Source organism: Haliaeetus albicilla, chromosome 21 (assembly GCF_947461875.1).
Source record: "Haliaeetus albicilla chromosome 21, bHalAlb1.1, whole genome shotgun sequence".
Taxonomy (NCBI): Eukaryota; Metazoa; Chordata; class Aves; order Accipitriformes; family Accipitridae; genus Haliaeetus; species Haliaeetus albicilla.
The window spans coordinates 20,830,656-20,850,781 of NC_091503.1; the positions used below are offsets into that span (position 1 = coordinate 20,830,656).

At 42.0% G+C, this 20,126-nt stretch overlaps 2 protein-coding genes across 2 annotated transcripts in view; one reads left to right on the forward strand and one right to left on the reverse strand.

The window, feature by feature from the left end:
* DEK (DEK proto-oncogene) overlaps nucleotides 1-20,126 on the reverse strand; it is a 263,979-nt gene that overhangs the window by 18,624 nt on the left and 225,229 nt on the right. Inside the window, exons 2-3 of the mRNA XM_069809196.1 lie at nucleotides 3,023-3,216; nucleotides 987-1,133 (exon numbers count right to left, since the gene is read on the reverse strand). Of these exons, the coding sequence (XP_069665297.1) occupies nucleotides 987-1,122 (136 nt within the window). The 5' untranslated portion in view covers nucleotides 1,123-1,133; nucleotides 3,023-3,216. The remainder of the gene's footprint in view (nucleotides 1-986; nucleotides 1,134-3,022; nucleotides 3,217-20,126) is intronic.
* The window catches only part of RNF144B (ring finger protein 144B), a 90,086-nt gene continuing 78,041 nt past the window's right edge, over nucleotides 8,082-20,126 (forward strand). The window contains exon 1 of the mRNA XM_069809187.1: nucleotides 8,082-8,337. The gene's annotated coding sequence lies outside the window, so the exon portion shown is untranslated. The remainder of the gene's footprint in view (nucleotides 8,338-20,126) is intronic.

Consider the following 20,126-nt stretch of genomic DNA (forward strand, 5'->3'; position numbering starts at 1 on the left):
CAAGCTATCCTTAGCGCTAAACAGATGGGCTATCCTGACTTTAACATCTGAAAGTAGCTTCAAAATCTGTATGGACATAATCAAAACTGGACACGTATCTGCTGAAAACAGAGCAAACCATACTTGTGTGTGCTCAATAAAGTTTTTTCTAAAAATCTAATTCTAATTACTCTATTGTTTCCCAAACAGCATAATCTCTTTTCTTTCTACTACCTTTTCTAAAGACAGACTTCAGCTCTTTTAAGAATCCAAGACCATCAGTGACTTGGTTTTCACTGTGCCATACTGCAGCTCTACATCCATGGATGCTTTCATTTGCAAAACCAGTGCCTAGAGACTTCAGGACGGCAATTAACATTTTTGTATAGTAGTTCCTTCATCACACCTTGTATTCCTTGACTACCCTCTTCAATTACATGCCACAACATAAAATCTGCCTTGCTTGCTCATCCTATGATATCGCCATGATTTTTATTGACAAAATTAGTGAGACAGAATATCCCTCCTCCAATATAATTAAATTCTGGTACCCAGTAATTTAGTTCACAGTAGTTAAGCAAAGACTTCTGTATTGTTTCAAAGCTACAGCACAGATTTCTCAAGTTTCTCTCTTTTGCAAACATGGATCACTTCAGAGTGTTACTGGCAAAAAAGGATTCTCTTTTGGATATGCTTTTTTATACAAATAATTTGATAAAGGATGCCACCTCTTATAATCATCTAGAAGTTTATACAACACCACCACCACCCTAGCACAGGAATCCAGGATGCTGGCAATTCCTTCAATCTTTCCTGAGGAACACCATCATCGCTGTTTCTAGTGTTGTCTATTATAGTCTACTGGGAAGCGATTTATGACCTATGAGATAGATGTACCATGGAATCTCTTAAACAATAATTGTACAATTAGCTGAGGTCACAGGAGACTGCATTCAGTAAGCTTGGCATTTTTTAAAGGACAACTTATTCAGTGGAAAAACAAGTACCCTTTTCTTCCTCCTCCTCCTCCTCTTCTTCTTCATCTTCATCACTTTCCTCAGCTTTGTTTTCAGTTTCAGGTTTTTTCTCATCTGCTTTTTCAGACGACATTGTATCTTCTTTTGATGAAACAACAGAAGACATGGTGTATAGTTCTGTAAAAAGCAGTCAGGGAAACCATCATCAATATAGCATTATACATGAAAAACAGAGGATTCTTGCTTTTTAAAAAAATCTTCTTGTATGGTAGAATTAATGTCACAGTGCTCGTATTGTGATTATTCACATTCTTTAAGACACTAATGTATTTTGCATACACACAATACATAGTATTTTTCAGGAGGAATTGCCATCCATTCTGCAACTAGCCTGGTTAAAAAGAGTTTAAAAGGTTATAAATTCTTTCCACACACAAGCCTTCAAGCTTGCTTTGTGAAGCACTTGGAAACACCTGCTCAGAACAGTTGATGCTGCTATCTATTAAGAACTGTAATGTTTTAAGATATCACAATTTTAGTGCACTGTATTATAAACTGAGTAGTTATTTCTGATCATGGTTAACCATGCATACAAGTTTCCTAGTAAGTTAAACAAGCTACATATTTAGATGGGAAATAGGAACAGAAAAATGAAAAATAAAAGTTATGAGCAATTCGGAAAAAATTAACACTGCTTCCAGAATTCAAATAGTTGTGACATCTTAGGGCTTGAAAATGCTTTTTGGTTTTAATGTGCAGATCTACAACAAAAAAAAAGAATAAATGGTTCATACTTAGGATATTTAAGAGGAGTCTTTTCTTAGCATTTGAAGCGGCTTAAATGTTAGCTTCAAAATATCTCACTTTGGCAAGTACCATTTCCCTACTGACAGAGAATGTCTATCTAACAAAGGAAGATAGCCATATCTGTTAATTTCAGAAAAAGTCTAGCTTTCAAAATCTTTCACTGTTTACAGATTGGGAACAAAATACAGCTGCAGTTGTATAAGCCCTTGTGGAAAAAAAAATAATCACATGATTAACCACTTTCTTTTTCTGATATTAAAGCCAACATTATCTGCAAGAGGTCAGACTCAATAAACAAAATTAAATCAACTGCTTATATGCAACATTAGCAGGTGCCAGAGAACAGCAGCACTCCAAATGACAGAAAACACGAGTTACGTTACGAGGAGTCAGGGAAAAAAGAAAGTTTACTCCTCTTTGATAAATCACTGGGGGAAAAAAAATTTTGCTCTCAGGGTATTACTACCAGTATTTCACTTGACACAGAAAAGTAGTCTGGCTTTTTCACGATACTACTCTCTGAATTTTACTTGTATGCACAAGTGAAAAAGCAAGCGAAGTACTAGAAGTTGTCTTTCCTTCCCCTTTCAGCGGGAGCAGAAGGGGAATAGGAAAGTAAGAGACTTTTTAGCTTTTCGACAACCAAGTCCGTGAGAACGACCTGCTTCGGGAAAAAGGGTACTGGGACCCACCTTTAGGAAGGCTGAAGCCGAGGGTATTTTCGGCCAGGAGAAATACCTCGCAAGCCGCCCCGAGGAGGGTACTGTGCACAACGGCACCTCCCACCCTCGCCCAGGACTTTTCCGACACGGACTCGCCACCTGTCCCCTTCCCGGCTTGCGAGCCGAAGGCCGGGGAAAGGGACGACGCCGGGTAGCGCCCGGAGGAGCCGGCGGCCAAGGAGAAGGGCGGCGGGGGCAGCGGCGAGCGCCGTCCCCCTCCCCGAACTACCAGGCGGCCAGACCGTTCCGCCCGCCTCCCGCCGCAGGGCAGGACGGAGCGCCCAGGAAACACCTCAGGCGGAAAACGCAGCCCGCCGCCCGGCGGAGGCCTGAGAGGGAAGGAGGGAGGGAAAGAAGGAGGGAGGCGGCCCCCCGCGGCCGCCGGTGGGTCGGCCGGCGACAAGCGCTCCCGGCACACGGCGTCCCCCCCCCCCGCCCCCCCTTCATCTCCCCTCGTCACCCCCCGGCCCGGCCCGACGGCGGCGAGGCGGGAAGGCGCTCTCGGGCGCCGTTAACGGCCATGGCGGCAGGACCCACCTCAGCTCGAACCCCGGCTTCTGGCTCCTTCTTCGGGCGCGGCTGCGGCAGCAACGGCAGCCGGAGGCGACAGTTACCGGAGGAAGGAGAGGGCGGGGGGAGGGGGCGGGGCCGGGCGCCCTGGCGCACAGCGACACGCGCGCGCTCCGCGTCCCGCCGTCCGTCCGTCGGTCGGTCGGTCACACTCTCTCTCTCTCTCCCGGAATCAACAAGGTTTTCAAAATGGCGGGTTCTCGGACGGGGAGAAGGAAGCGGGAAGGCGGCGGCCAATCAGCGCCCGCAGCGCGGCCGGCGCGGGGAGGCGGCCGCTGGGGCGGGGCGGGTGCGCGCGCAGAGAGGGGTTGTTGTGGCGGGGTGTGTAGATGTGCGTGACGTGCGCTCGGCCGGCCGGGGCCGCCCCTGCCGGGTGACGCCACAGGGCCGCGCGCGGCGGGTAAGGCGGGGCGGCAGCGCGCGCCGCCGCGGGGGCCGGTCGCCTCCGCTGAGGAGGGGAAAGGGAGGGGCGGAGCGCGGGGGGCGAGTGAGGGGCCGCCCCGCCCCGCCCCGCCCCGCCTCGCGCCGTTGCCGCCGGTTGGCCGCGCCCCGCGGGTGCTGCCTCAAAGCGCCGTTTCCCGCCTCACCCTGACGGCCGCGTCTCCCTCCGGCTGCGGGGGCCGGAGAAGCGCAGGGTTGGCGGCGGTGCTGACAGGCTGAGGCCGACGGAGGAGATAGTGGCCGTAGAAGTAGGAGCCGGGGCTGAAAGAGCGAGGTCTCCTCCTTAACCCCTGTGAAATGGGGGGGTCGCAGGCGGCCCCTGAAAGGGCAAAGGCCCGCTCCCCCTGCTGTGGCCTGCCAGAGCTGAAGACGTCATCTTCAAAGCAGAGAGAAGGCCCGGCTGGCCTTAACGTGCATTCGGCAAATAGGTTGGAGAAGGAGGTACCCCGAAGTAGCCAGTGCCGGCGGCTGCCTCGAAGCCACACGGTACTGAGGGCAGCTTTTTGGCTAGTGTGAGTAGCTGTCGGTAGGTGGTCCTTACTTTGGGAAGGACCAGGTAAAGGGGTGAGAAGAGAGAGGGAATGAGAAGAACGTCACGCTGATGCGAATGGTTAATCTTAGGCACGTGTGAAGTACAGTCGTGTAGAATTGGTAATGAAGCTAGAAAACACGTGTAGTATAAGTACTACAAAACAGTAGAATCTGGAATAGCAAAATGCTTAGGAAGTACTACAATTCGTATACTGTGTACAAAAGGAAAGTCTGGGGAGTGTATGTTAATCACTGCCCAATTTAGGCAATGGAGATGCAGATTCCCTTTTTTGAAGTTTTTAAGGCTGGTGCAGTCACAGATGGTGGCGGTCTTAAAAGGGAAAATGTAAATTATTTACCAACAATACATAATTAGACAAGCCTGAAGTTAACACACAATAAGGAGACAAAAATATCTCATCATAAAGCCATGGGCTACACAAATGGCACAAGACAGATGTTTGAAGACAACAGACTACTTCCTCTAAGATGAATAGGTTTGGATTAGTTCAGAATTGTGACAGAAGACGTCCAAGGGCTGTGCTTCAGGTTGTGATGATAAATTGGACCCTCATTTTGTAAAGAGGGACATGTTTACCCAATGGAGATGATTTACTTAATTAAACTACTGATGTTAATGTCCTACACATATCATGTTAGTGCTGCATCTTGAGGAGAAATAGAAGATAACAGCTTCATTGATCCTTTCAGTGAAAGTGTATCACGTTAGTAGCAGGTAGACCCTTAAACGTAGGCTGAATCTGGTATTTTAGGAACTGATGGTGCAGGTAAATTGTGTTTTGTCGCAGTTTTCTTCTGGCAGAACTTCAACAGCTATGATAACTAACTTTTCTTGATTCTATTTTTTGAAAGCTTCTCTGCCCTTCATAGTATTTTTTTGATTTATAAGTTTATGGAGTAGTTTTAGTGTGCTGTTAACAGTTTAATAATTGATTGTTGCATCTCCCAGACAAGTTTGAGACAATATGGATTAAAAAGACTTAGAAAAAATCGGCGAAGCTAGAATTTGAGAGAAAAAGGGCGAATTTGAGAAAATTTTAGATATGCGTTAAAGGGAAACTGTTAAACCAGTTTTGGTCTCTTTTCTTGAATTTATCTTCTCATTTTTAATATGAGTAAGAATGCTCATTCTCAATACAGTGCTTTGGGATGCCTCACTGTATTGACACTTCTATAATGCTGCCTTTTCTCCACCCAACCTGATGAAGTTAGCTTGATACAGTTTCAGCTGAGAGTTGAAAGACCTATGTGAGATGATTATATTGGTATAAAATGTTCGCATTATCATCTAAGGTGTTTACACAGTGTAGTGAAAGGTACTAAATGCAACTTAAAAGCCTTTGTTCTGGAAGAAGGCTACATTGGAAAAGGATAAGTGATTCTAAGAGGGTTTTTGCGTTAATGCAAGAGCTGCTTACTACAGCTTGCTCTTATTCCATCACAGAGAGGCTGCTCTTCTACTGCCATAGTCCCAATGTTAAGGACGCTCCTAGTTTTGACGGCTAGCTCCACCTGCAAACACCTGTTCCATGCAACATGGTTATCCTGGAGGTACCTTGGGCTCACTTTTAGATATCAAAGGGTATGTTTCTTAGACATCATAACTCAGTAGAATTAAATGGTGAAAAATGGTTTGAAGGTGCTTTAAAAAGCACCTTTCTTCTTTAAAAAGAAGAAGCTGGTGTGTCTGAAGATATACTACAAGCTTGTATTGTATGCTGGAGTGCACCAGGCAGTGCAATTTTAAACAAGGTTACCAGTCTCTGTTAATTAATATAAACAGCTCTTTTCAGTTAGTTCAGAGCAGTTTGTATAAGCAAGCAACGTTGATTGGCTTTCAGTATAGAGCATATGGCAGATTTTGAGAAGCTTTTGGGAATAGCAGTGTAAGCTTCACAGAGTATACAAAGTCCCCCAGGAGTGTGTTTATTTTGTTTCCAAAGTGACTGGTTACTGTGGTGTCCTGCCATCAACCCAGAAACTAGCAGATCTGCTGCAGGCGAAATTACAGAAAAGGTCATCTATAGATTGCCGAGAAAGTGCCCTGCATCAGAGTAAGTACTCAGGAACTCTCATTAGGAATTTTATCCATAGAGTAAAATACCACAGCAACAAATTATGGGATGCTACTTTTTAGTAATGTAGGTACTGTTGCTTTGTATTCTTGTATGAGTCATACAAATATATGTACACACTTCAGTTTCTCTGTAACAGTCGTGTGACTAAATGCTTCCTAGAAATGTCAAAGTGGCTTGTCTATGAAATGCTGAGAAAAGTCCTGTATAAATGCCAAGTACATCTTTATTAACGTTAGAGGCATGATGTGGCTTTTGAATCTAAGGGTTATATGATTGCTACTGAAAGCAGGAATCCAAATGTGAACTGATCATTGAGCTAATTAACACAATTTATAAGACAAGAGAAACTTGAAAACTATTTGAGCAGTATGTAGTTAAGTTATGGTGTGATTAATAACATATGCATATGCTGAGTATCTCCAAGTGTTCACTGCATAATTGTGCAAGGTATTTCACATTTGCTGACTGATAAGAATACCCGATTTGCAAAGTGTTTCCTAAGGGAGTCCTGCTCACTTCTGACATCCTGCATTCCCCTTTTCATTCCCTATCTTAAGTGTTTCAGGATTAGCAGACTATTGCATCATCCACACTTGTCAGCTGTTTCTTACCCTTAAGAAGCTTAAAGAGTTGTCCTTGTAAATACTATTTTTCGCAAACATGAATGAGTAGTTGATATGAATCGATCTAAGCAGTTTCACTATATTTTAGAAATCTCTATATGGGTCACGTTCCAGGGCAAGTATATGCAAATATTCAACAGAATTGTAGTAAGAAACATCAGAGAGACAGTGAATCAAAATAGTACATAGTGAGTGACAACACTGTATGCTGTCAGATGGAGCTCTGTGTTGGGATTTCTGTTAACTGTCCAGTTACCGTGAAGTTAAATCTTACTCTGCTGGGTTTGAAAGTTACTGCTTTGTGTGTGTGTAGTAACACCTACAAGTATATGTTCAGTCAAAGCACGCACGGCTGTTACGTGTTCTATGAAGTATTTAGATCTAGTACTAGATCTAGTGTTTAGATCTACAGGTAGAGCCTGGGAACTCTGAACAGACGACACGTAGCTCTTGCAGGCGATAGCCCTGTAAGCTCTCCCATGTCCCTCTGCTGATGCTGAGGACAGGGGTGGTAACAGGGCTTTCGCCTCGAGGTCCCACACGCTGCTCACTGATGGAGAACTGTTAGCGGGATGGTTTCCCTAGAGAAGTACCGTGAGGACAGTATCTGACCTGCGGTGAATGCACTCACTCAGTTACTGGCCTCCTGCTACTTTTGAGAGAGTTTTGCAATGAATAGTGTGTGTATGTGCCAGTTGACTATGTAAATGTTATGTAACTCACACTTCAGAAAAAGAAACACTGTCAATTCATTTAGGCTTTGAGTCTGTAAATTTCTACTGGGCAGGTCTATAGGTTTTGGTACAGTTGGTAATTTACAGTTACACGTTTTTAAACTCATTGTAAATGGAAAGCATTTCCAGGGGTATTATGGCTATGCGCTAGGACAAGTTTGCACTTCGCTCATCGCCAAGTTGGGCTACAAAGCGAAACTGGTGGTTTTCCACGTGCATCGCCTGTAGTTGGTGGGAACCTGCGTTTAAAAAAAGCCAACACTCAAACACCCAGAAACGAGAAAAAGGAAAACTTTGTCGCTTTCTAATAATTTAAGGTGATCTTGGTAATTTGTCAACGTGCCGTGATGTAATTTGATGTTTTCCAGAAGACGAGAAGCTTTCCTTTTCAGAGTGAGATCCCCCCCACCCACCCGGCCCCGACCGCCCGGTAGCGGTGGGACTCCGCCGGCTCCCAGCCCTTCCACTGCTGCGCTGTGGGAAATGTAACATGAATTTGCCCTTTGTAAGAGGCGGCGGCAGCGCCTGGAGTTACGCGCCCGGGCAGCGGGGACACCCCCCCCCCCCCCCCCGGCTCGGCCCGGGGCCGCCGGTTCGCTCCGCTCTCCGCCCGCAGCGCCGGGGGGGGCACCGGTCCCCAGCTGGCCGGCAGCCTCCTCGGCCAGGAGGCAGGTGCGTGGAAGGACGGGGGGGAAGAAGAAACCCAAGAGGAGGAGGACGCCGGCGCGGACCGGGGCTTCAGAGCGGCCGTACCGCCCGTTGTGTGTGTTCCCCCCCCGCCGCTGCGACGCGTCCAGGAGAAAACCGCCGCCAGGCTCAAGGCGTCGCGGCCCCGTGGGCGGCGAGGCGCAAAGGTAGGGAACGGCGGGGGCTGTGGAGGCTGCCCTGAGCCCCCCCTGCCCGGGTCGGCACCGACGGGCACCTGCGATAGCGAGGGGAGCGAGCTGAGCCCCCTTCCCTCCTTGCTCGAAGCCGGGCAGGCGGGCCTTTCCACCCCCCCCCTTTTCAGGTGAACAGGCGGTGATTGCTGGCTCGGGGCATGCGTGTTAATTGTGTTATCTTCTGCAAAAGAGGTGAACTTTTCTCGGATTATGGGACTCTCGTGCGATTCCTCTTGGTTCTGGGAGCTTGCGAGGGGCAGGTGTGCTCGACAGTTCGCTCCAGGGCTCGCAGAGTGTGGCGATGGTATTCAGCGGGGGCTTTCATTTTATGTCCTTAGAAGTAATATTCTGAAGCTTAATTAAGGTTTTAATTTTTTTAGATAACCTTCATTTAAGCGTGTACTCCCTCTAACTTTAACAGGCTTTTAAAGGTATTTTCCACCTACCTGTTCTCTAGGTACGCTTTGCCACACATGAGGTGCAAGTGCAACCCTACAAAAGCTTTTAAGCTTTGAAGAGGCTGCTACTGTGAACAACCTTCTTGCTTTCCAGATTTGAGCCCTTAGTATTTATTCTGAAATACATAAACTAGATGGAGAAACAAATATTAAAGTCTCCAACTATTCACAGTCCGTAGTTGAAATTATTATGTAGAAAAAGAAATCCCACCTGAAGTTGTTCACAGGTTTATACATCTGCCTCTTATATTCAAGCTACTTTAAAAAGCCAGGGCATGCCATGTGAATTCTGTATGAATCACGTCTTATTTTAAATGAATGGAATTTCACACTGAAAATATTCATTGCATATTAAAGCAATATCCATGGCCTGGCTTAGACTAAGAAAATCCAGAAAGTTTAGCATGGAAGCATAGCGTTTATCCTCATTTCACCTCTGTATCCTGGGTTTCTAGGCATTTCACAAATTATGTAGTTATTCATTGTTTGACCCTTCCAGGGCTTTAGGTTTAGTGAAGTGAGTAAATGCCAGGTGGCCAAGTTCTGCTCCCGATTACTTCAGACTTCACACCATGGTAACTGTTTGTTTCAGAGCTGTTACTCTAGATTTACCTGACTGTAACCGGATACTGAATTTGCTCAATAGCTTCTGTCATATTTTGTGACTTTAGTCAGCTCAAGCCCGGCTTTTAATACAGGATTTGTATGTAAATTGGATAATGCACAATTTAACCGATTCTCCTCTTTAACAGGCAGGACTTGCAGAATTGGAAATATAGATGTAGCACATGTTTTCAGGAGGGGCAAGAAACCACAGTGCTGTTTTGTGTGCCTAAAAGCTGTAAGCGTTCAGTTCTGATGACCTTTTTAGTGGAAATTCTGGTATGACAGAAGTAAAAGCTTTAGGGAAACTATTTCATGTGTACACACATAAATAGCGTTGCAAAGTCAAGATGAGAAGGACTTTTAAAGTTAAAAAAAGTCTGAAAGAATTCCAGTAATGACATTCTGAAATAGAGACAACTTAAATATAGGAAGCTCATATTTTCCTCTCTGGTGGCTAGACCTCAGAGTCTTCACAGATTTCTGCATCTAGCTTCCTCTTAGTGTGAGGTGGGCTCCACCACAGTTTAGGACCCCAAGGAAAGTTGCAGGAGGACTGTAGAGAGCTGCAGAGATTTAGCATGGGACAGAAGATTTACAGTTTTGTAAGTCAGGTTCTTGGTTTCATCCTGTTCTATGTTAATGCATCTTTAGGGGGCATTGAGGTAAAGTTTGTTTACAGTGTGAGAACCTAGAAAGACATATTTTAAATTATTAAATTCTATAAAGGGAAAATGCCCCATCTTTTTTATTATACAGAAATTTGATGTCTATGAGTGAATAGAAACAGATTGGCAAAAACTTACTTAAATATTGTAGCAATACTTTTAAGTGGAAACAGATTTGATAATGCTTATTTGAAGTATCACTTTTGATAGCAGTATCCCTGTTTTGGAGGAGACATGGTTTAAGGCCTGATTTTGAATGCAAGACTCAAAGAACTGTTTGTCGTATGAAGGGGAGAGTTAAGGGAGATATTCTGAAGTCTCTGCTGAGCTGCAGCCTAATCTAAACATTATACAAAGGTAAAAAGTCTGTAATTGTGAATTCTGTCACTACGTTTCATCACCATGTTGCCGCTTCATTTATCATTTTTCTAAGTAAATTTCAGTTGATGCCTCTCATTTAAGGTTTGGAGCATGGTAGATTTGCACTGACGTGCATGCATTACATAATTCCAGGAGGTATCCATATGCAATAACGATTAAGAAAAAGCATAAAAGGGAGAGTTCATTTAGGCTGAGAGGACTGAATCACTCTCCACTTCTTCCAATGGATGTAGCTGGCTCAAGAAGCCTGTCATTTTGAAATGTGCCATTGTATGGTACATTCAAATGACGTGGAAAGGTTTGAAAGCTGTGAAACTAATCATTCCTGACTAGCAGCTGTGGACATGGTGATAAAAATTCATTCCTTACAAGAGGTTAAAATAAAGATTGCACCTTGGTAATTACAAGATAAAGCAATCTGGCTTGCAGGCATTATAATAGGTAAGAGAAGAGTCCACCTGATGTTGTAACATGAGGAGGAAGATTTTGCTCACAAGCAGGAGTGAAATTCAAGGGCATTCATTACTCTGATACAGTATAAAGGGATGAAGATGCTGGCATGCAAAAGGGAAGGCTGAGTATTTACTAGGAAGGCTGCAGTCAGTTCTGCAGAATTTGAGTTCTCCCTAATTTTATTCCTAGGATTTCAGCCATTCTTTGTGGAGGAAGACACTGATTTAAACTCGTTGATCTTGAACAGCTGCTCAACTCTTTTTAGTTTTCTGTACAGAAGAGAAGCTTGTAGTTGTAAGTTTTATTGCTCCTTTAAACAGAAAGACTTTTTCATATTTCAGTCTTTTTCTCATGACCATAACAGAAATAGATTCTGAAATCTTCCTAGTACAAAGTAGTGTATTTACATGTGTTGATGGATTTTAGAAACATTTGCTCAAGAATTAAGTGTATTTTACCAAATATTGCTTAAACTTTCATGTTTGAAAAAGTGGAAAGACTTTTTGAGTATGGAACTAGAAGACACGTTTCCAGTCCTGTGTGTATGAATCTAATAGTCACCTCCTGTGTCATCAAAGACAAATTAGTAAAGGTTTCTGTACCTGGGTTTTGTAGGTACAATCTGGAGGAAATAATTACAGGGATATTCTGAAGCTTGCTCAAAGAAATGAAACACTGTGTGATGCCTAGTGAATGGAAGCTATATAAGTTCTCAAAATGTTTGGTGGAATTGTATATAGTTTTTTAAGTTAATTCCTATAAAGTTGGGTTAAGCCTTCCTGGTCAAAATACCCAAACATGAGAGTATCCACTTATATGAAAATCAGTACTTTAGTTATCCTATTTATTTTGCAGACAGTATTAAAGCACTATTTTACTTGATGTAATTCTAAAAATTAGATTGCTCTGTAAAATACTTTGATTACAGCAATCCCAGTACAAGTCAAAATTATTGCAAGGATGTCACAGAAGGCAGAATTTGAGTGCTCGGTTGCCTGAGGATGAGTGATACCACTTCTGAAATGTGGACATTACAAATAGACTTTCCAGGAATAACATCACATCACTACCCACATGCATCTGTGGGTAGTTGGTTGAGCTTTTTCAGAAAATTCACAGGCTAGCTAGTTAATATTCATCCCTCGGTTAGATATATAACAGTCTAAATGCTTGGTGACAGAAGAGCTCATAAACTAGTTGGAAATTTTTTTTCTTCTTTGTCTTACCTTTTCCTCTATCCCATCCTCTTCTGTCCCATATACATATGTTGTAAATAAATAAATTTCTATTAATGGAATACTGGGTTTACCAATTAGTGTCTCTAAGTGAAATAACCTCTGAGATGCCAAATTTGGTTTGATTGGCTGCTCAGGTAAAGTCAGTTGTTGGGGTTTTTTTTGTCGTTGGTTTGATTTGGTTTGGGGTTGGGTTTTTTTTTGTTTGGTTGGGGTTTTTTTTTTCATTTTATGACTTGGTAAAATGAGGAATAACATAGTATGAATATCATTCAATAACAGAACTGGAAGTAGGCTACAAATCTGCTGATTCCCATCCATACAGCATGGACAGTGGAAAAAAGTGGAAATTTACAACAGCTTTCCTAAAAGTCAGTAGAAGAGAGCAGAGTAAGCTGATTAAACTGTACAGTCCCACCAGAGCTTTAATCAGTAACAGGGATAGCTTATCTGGAAATGGTTATGATACCCATTCTGTCGTCTTCAGTGGTTTTGCCATCTATGGAGCAGCAGCCTCTCTGTGCTTTACAGCTTGATGTGTTGGGGTGAAACAGCAGGTTGTGATCTGTGGCAGACAGCTGTAGGGCAGAAAACCAAACGTATGTTGTACAAACATATATCCAGTATAAGCTATCTCACTGATGACTTTTCACTTCCAAATATTCTGTTTGTGAACATATATGCGTTTTATTATGCACATTGTGCTGGCATGAAAAATGTGACAAAATTATTTGCTTCAATTTCTGAAGAATGACTTTAGAACTTGCACTGTTTGTGCTTTTCAGGATTTCAGCAAAAAAACAACCAAACAACTGTTACTGTAGATGTCCTATTGGCAGGGCAAAGAGGTGTTAGTGAGAGTGAAGTATCCACAGGTCTGACATGTCCTGTATCCTCACTCCACACTTTTAGGTACTTTGTAAGCAGATTTTAAGGCAGACCTTGAAATGCAAAATTAACTTTAAAACTGGTATTTTTTTCAATGTGTTGGTTAAGATGATGCTTTTTTTTAGGCTTATGTTGAACAACTGTCTCGCATCTTATTAATGATCCAGAATACACAGGGAGGTGTATTATTCCTAGTAATTTTAAAAGATTTAAGAATTGGTAAAATAGATCTTGGGCTTGTTCATATTCTATAAAAGTTTCTGGAGTGTTTCAGATATTACTCTTTCCAGCTTTTATAAAAATAATTTCACAAGATACTTCAAACTCTTTTTCTGGTTACAGAACCTTTGTTATTGCAGGTATTTGTTGTACTTCTTCAGCTTACAAGAAGGTGGTAGAGCATATGAAATTTCAAAATAAATAACCTAGCTTCTCCAAGTAATTATTTTATAAATAAACTGAAACTCTTTAATTTTGGCAAAAATCTTAACTGTCAAACTTGGCAAAATCCTGTAATTCCATGAAATTATCTACTGCTTTTTGGAACAAAACATGCATAGTTATGTGGACAAAAGTGTCTTTGTGGAACAGAACACATTCTCATGCTTTTTAAGCATTTGTTCCTGATACTGAAGATTCATATATGAAAATCAGACAGAAGTAGAGAGCACATGATATAATGTCTGTGAATTCAGCTGAGGTTTTTTTAAAATAAATTATGTTCTTGTTACAGTAGGTTGTAGTCTGCAGTAGCCTGCTAAATTGAAAGTTACATAAGAATTTTCACCATAGTTTTGTGTCTGAATGTTGACTTTGCATATTCATAACATAATGAAATATTCTCCTTTCCTGCTGAAATTTTTATGTTGGGTTTTAGTCCAGAGGTTGACTTTCCTGGAAAGCTTATGGGAAAATCCTTTGCCTGGTTTTGATTTAAAAAAAAAAAAATAAAAAAATTGCATACTTTTCCCATTTGAAATGTAGCTGGGGAAGGAGGCTGCTGTTATATAAACACAACTATATAATTTGACAGTTTTAGTCTGGCCTTTTCTCATTGAGTGTTTAATTACTTTGGAAATAAAAGATTGAACAAATATTTTAAAAATCTGGTGTCTGTTTCTAGTTTATTCTTAGTTGCTATATGCTATTTGTTTTTTGAGAGACTTGTACCCGGTTGCTACCATGTGGTGAGGCTTGTACTGCTGTGTTTTTAAACTGCTGTGAATTAGCATGAATTAACACATACTACACTTGCTGCTACCTTTGGTGGAATTAGGCTTCCCTGAATGCTTAGTTAGGCCTTAAGGGAAATACTTACACCCACTATGTAAAGCAGCTTTTATTATTGATGAGAATTAGACTTTTTGGTGGTGGATTGCAGCATTGATTACAAGATTCTTGATCACACATGAGCTCTGTAACCTGAACATGCTGGTAAATTGGAAGAAGTAGTTGCCTCTCACCTCTCAGAAATAGGTCCTGTAATCCCAATGCTATAAATACCTATGAGAGTGGTTACCTGATTTGCCTACCCAGATAAAGATGGAATATTCACATAGGATGTGTGGGATTGTAGGATTGTGGACTTTAATAATGTAACATAGCTGCTATCTCTGTTAAGAGGTTTTAAAGTTTTATAGAAAATTCTAATACATAATATTATTAGATCTGCTTGTTCTAGAAAACTTCCTGGTTTGGTCTTGAAAAGTAAACATGTCCTAAACATTAAAAATTTGCTTAATTTTTATTAAAGTTGGGTATAAGATCTGTCATGTCCTAAAGCCTGCTAAAGTCCTTCCACTGTTTTAAAGGAGTCTTGGATGAAGCTACTCTGAGAAAAGTCTTTTTGCCTACAGTAAATAGTGACCTGATGTATCCCACTATGGAAGCCAGCTGGGCAAGTATGCAGGTTGAGTGATTCAATTGCAGAGAGTTTCTGTGTGTCACTTCTGACATGTAAATGTCAGTTTAGTTTATAAGTTTAAGCCTCTGTCTAATCCGCTCTGGGCTTTGCTAGGAGGGAATACAGATACTGAAAAGTAAAGCAGGATCTAGCATTAACTATGGAAGTTAAGACTTAGTAAAAACAAATGCCATGGCTCTCATCAGAGTAGGAATTCAGTTATGTCATGGCTATTTCTCCTTTAAAATGTGTAGGTATGTAATTTTCTTTTTTTCTGGTGTGCTTAAGAGGTGACTTACCAAGGAAGAATTTGGCCTGCAGTATGCATTAGAATGATCAGTAATACAGGGGAGGTATAACACATGTTTGTTCTCAGAAATCCGAGTGCTGTTAGATTACATCTGTTTTGTGTGTCTAATTGCCTATGCAGTTATCTTTTTCGAAAATACGTTCACCTTAAGTTTTCACCAAAAGTTTTGCTTGTCTTTTCAGAGTAGTTTCTACTTTTAAACTCTATTAAAAAAAAAAAAAAGAAGATATGTGACCTTACTTGGCACAGAAGGTCACATATCTTGGCTTTCCATCTGGTTAAGTAATTCAGTTGAAAAATGAGCTAAGCAACAGAGCCATTTTTGTCATTTTTGTGAGTGCCTTACAAAAATACTTGCTTGAAACGCTTTCACTTCACACTTCTTCACAGCTACCTTCCTGCCCAGTGCTAAACACAGCCCTCTCTTCACTGCATTTTGTGCCTCAGAAAAAATGAATAGCAGTCTCTGGGCTTGCATACATAGAAACATTCAGAAAAAATATTCCAAATTAACCGCATGGACATCCTGGAATATGAATTTGAGCTAACTTCAAAAGTCTATTAATTAAATCGCGTTCAAATCTGTTATGGATACTTTTATTTGGAAGTGACTTTTGTTGGTTTAGCTGACTTCTAAAGTATATTAAACAAAAGCATTTTACAGCCACTTTTAGGCTCTATTTGTGGTTTAACTAATGCATTTTAAAAGCTTATTCAAATTAATCTTCCTGAAGGTTCTGGCTAGTAAACGCTGCTAAGTTTTGGTAGGGTGAATGATAAGGTTATGTCTAGTCCTCTGTTCTGCTTCTCTCCTTAGGCTGCTGGACAGAGTAGCAGAAAAACACGTATGCTTGCTGTGCAGCCGGGGTAATTTGTGAATGGTACATAGTACAAATTTATGTTGAGAGAAAGCAAATAGAATGGACTGTGGACTGGGAGTCACGAGGCAAGGACACATTGCTTACTGTGCTGCAGCAATGGCCATCTTTGGCAGAAGGTGAGACAGGCAGCGAAAAGGGGTAACATCTTCAGTGTTCCTGAACATCTTTGCTTGCAGGATTTGGCAGGACTTGCGTCAGTAGCATGAGGGTCTCTGTGTAAACAAGCTTTTTGTCTACAAACTGTGAAGTGGCAGTGTGCGCTCTCCTGGCAATCTGCAAAAAGTGAAGATGTTAAGTTAAACTGTTTAGGTTTGTGGGGGTTTTTTTTGTTTTTTTTAAGTTTCTGTTTTACTGATACTGAAGGTGTGTCTTCCAAGAGAAGTTGCTGTGGAATAAGTCAGGATGTACACAACACCCGTTGCTCCACACTGGCGGCTGTTTTGGGTATTATTGAATATTCTTGTTGAATGTGAAGTAGTTAATTATCCTGGAGCATTCAACTCATTGCATGTGGAAGGAGTTGTAGAGCATTTGAATTTGCACTGTAAATTCATACCCTCAATTAATACAGGGTAGCTTCTTTGTGTAGATAAGCTGTAAGAGTCCTTTTTCATTCATGCAAGGCTATGTATCCTGGAGTATCTTTCCACACTCTCTCAACAGTACAAAAGTTTGCTTCTCATGTTGTGGACATCCCTGATGCCAAAGATACTCATACAGTGAGGCCATCCTGCAGAAACTGTGTGCAAGAGGAAATTTTGAATGCAGTTAGTGGTGGGAGAAGGCACTCTTCCTTCTCTGTAATTATGATTAAATTCTGTACGGATTGATTTGGATGAACATACGGAATCTTTTTCGTTTATGTGGTTCTGGCTAGGAACACTGACTACTTTTCAAACTTAGTGTGTAGTAATGCATATTAAACTCCTTTTTAGCCTTTAAGTAGTTACACATCACTTTCATCTCCTGTAATTTAGCCCCAATAAGCTGGAATTTTCCTGGTAGTAACCTGCAAAAACCCCCAAAATATGCCCCCTTAAACATTCCTGGTGCTTCCCAAACTAAATACTCCCTTTTGACTAATAAAACAGATCACATTCTTTGGCATGGGCTCTGCTCCTGACCTCAGAAAAACAGTCTTGAAAATGAATTCAAACAGTTCAGAGCAGCTGGAAGCAGCTTTTTTGTAAGTGCAACTAGGTGTTGGTTTCTACTTTCTCTTGAGGATACCTGGTTTTGTGCCTGGGGTTCTTCTGTCAAGGCTAGTGCAAGTATTGTTCATAGACTTGTAACCATTTATATTCTGTCTCTGAAGAGCTGAGAACTGGCCCATTTTGGGTTTCTGTGTTGCTTTTTATTCTGGCAAATACTGTGTAATATGTAAGCTTGTATATATTGTTTATGCCAATTGGCATTTTCGCATACGTTTGAAAAAGTCCAAGAAAACTCAAGTGTTTTGGGGTATTTTAAAATGCACGTGTTTATTTATAGCTGATGAGGAGTGAAAGGACAAATGTTGCATGTACAGTTATTGTACATTCATAAGGCATTAGATTTCCAGATGCTTCCAGTGTACAATAAGATGTTTGGTTTTATTTAGTAAACAGTAATGGACTAGGAAGAGAACTCATTTCTTTACTGCAAAAGTGGTGCTGCTTTAGTGGGACCACTCTGCTATATCATTTGTTAAACTGTCAGAAGAAAAATAGTAATACCAGGGAGTGGAAGGATGTGGAAACCATAAACCCCACTACAACACAGGAAGTTTCACGCCTGCCTGGGTGTTCATTCATTGCAATGGGGACTGGTTAAGGTTTACAGAGAGTGAACGTGCCAGTCTGTGTTCTCCTCACGAGGTGGATGTCCCCTCCTTCCTTACTTCCACGTTGGGCCCTTGGAAGAATCGTGCTCGTCCTCGGTTTTGCATTGAAGTCTGTGCTTCTGCTGGAGGGGGTGTCCCTGTCCTCCCCCTGCCCACCCACCGCATGTTGCTGCCCTCTTTTATGCTAGCATTCATTAACGGCATGATTAACTGGATAATAGACATGGTCCAGTGGGAAAGGGATTGGGTTTTTTGCATTGTAGGATGAAGTATCTGATCAGCTCCCAGACCTTGCAGGTCATCTGCCTACACCAGTGCTATTCTGGCACAAGTGAGAAGTGAGGACTATCTTTTTGGGGGGGCCAACATAAAATTAGGTCAGTTTTAGCTTAGAATTATGCCCTGAGCATGTGGCTGGACGTGATGCTGTCTGGTAGAACTGCAGCTGCCACAGAAATAAATGGATTGCTATTACGTTTCTGTACTTACTCATACACTTCCTTGTTCCTGGGGCAGGAGAAGTCCACTAAACTGATCTGATGTAAAACTGTTCTTTCTTTTTTGGAGCCTGGCAGAAGACTGACTAAGTTTTCTGTCAGATGAGCTTGCTGGACTGTCTTTCTGGCCACAGAGTTAGTAGATCTGGTGGAGTGGAAGCTGAGGGAGGGAGGGGTGAGGGAAAGGAGGCAAACAGGAGCTTTTTCAGGGGAAGCCAGCAGTTGCACCAGATTGGAAGGTGCTGGAGACATTATATTACATCACATCTAAATATTTAAAGTAATAAATTACAGTATGGGTAAAGTTTCAGTTCAGGGGTGTTTTTCTTTCTTCCCTCACAGTTCTAATTACTTGCTTTTGCATCAACAAGTTTTCTTTTGACATGAAGGGAAAATGTAATAAGAATCAGAGATACTTTGTCATTAACAAAGCAAAACAAAATAGTGTGTTTGAATCTTAATTCTTTTGAATACTTCTGTTTTTTGAGCTCTCTTATGAAATGTTTCTCTGTGTGTCTATAAAGTCAATCTTAATCATGGGATTTTGCAGTATCCAGAGAGATTAGCTGACTTTGTGGGCTTAAAACCAAACGTAAAGTAGTATGAATAATAGTTCTACATTTTATTTATTGAATAAAATGTTAGATTTTGACATAGTAAAAGTGGACATATTAGAATTGCTAATAATTTTTGCTATTAAAAATGTGTCCTAAAAATTGGAACTCATACTTAGTTGTTTTGACATTTGAATACATTTATTTTATGTCATAGATGACTCAGAATCCCACCAGCCTGCTGAGTGTGTTAATTTGCAAAAGCTGTAAAAGGCAGGCATTAAAAAAAGTAATAGACTGTGCAGTGTGCCCTTCAGTGCTGATTACATGCTCATTACCTCCTAGTCCCCTCGTTTGGTTTGTATCCTGCTTCCTTGTCCTCAGAAGACACATGCATGTGCTACTTTGTCCTGAGATGCTGCCTAGGAATTAAGGGAGCTCTGATGGTCCCCTTGTCTTCTTTCATCAACTCAGGAGATCCCATGAGTGTATGAGGGCGCACAGGAATGAATTGAAGTGCAGGTTGCAGGGAGAAGCTGGGGTGGTACAATGTATAGAGTGACTGAGAGCATGCATGTGGCGATACCCTTGGGATGGCAGGAGGGAATTCATGGTCCCTGAGGGCCCCTGGCCCCATCCAGAATATTGGTGTCTGTGGGTTTACTGAGCTCCTGCCTGTCCGTGTCAATCTCCTGGGTGAGTATCACTCAGCAGTGACTTAACCATTTGCCAATTCGTTACCCATTCTTGGCCCTCTGACAGAAGACCTTGGGATATGAAGCTCTTCAAGCTCAACTCAGACAACCGGATAACATCAAGTAGTGAAAGGGGAAAGTGTTCTGAGAAAACAGTGAAGTGTTCACTAATATTACTTTGGGTTTTGGACTACTATTTGTACTTGAGTGCACCCTCAGCAAGTTTGTGGATAGCACCAAGCTGAGTGGTGCGGTTGGTACCCTAGAGGGAAGGGATGCCATTGAGAGGGGGGACCTTGACAGGCTTGAGAGGCGGGCCCATGTGAACCTCATGAAGTTCAACAAGGCCAAGTGCGAGGTCCTGCACATGGGTGGGGGCAATCCCAAAAACACATACAGGCTGGGCAATGAGTG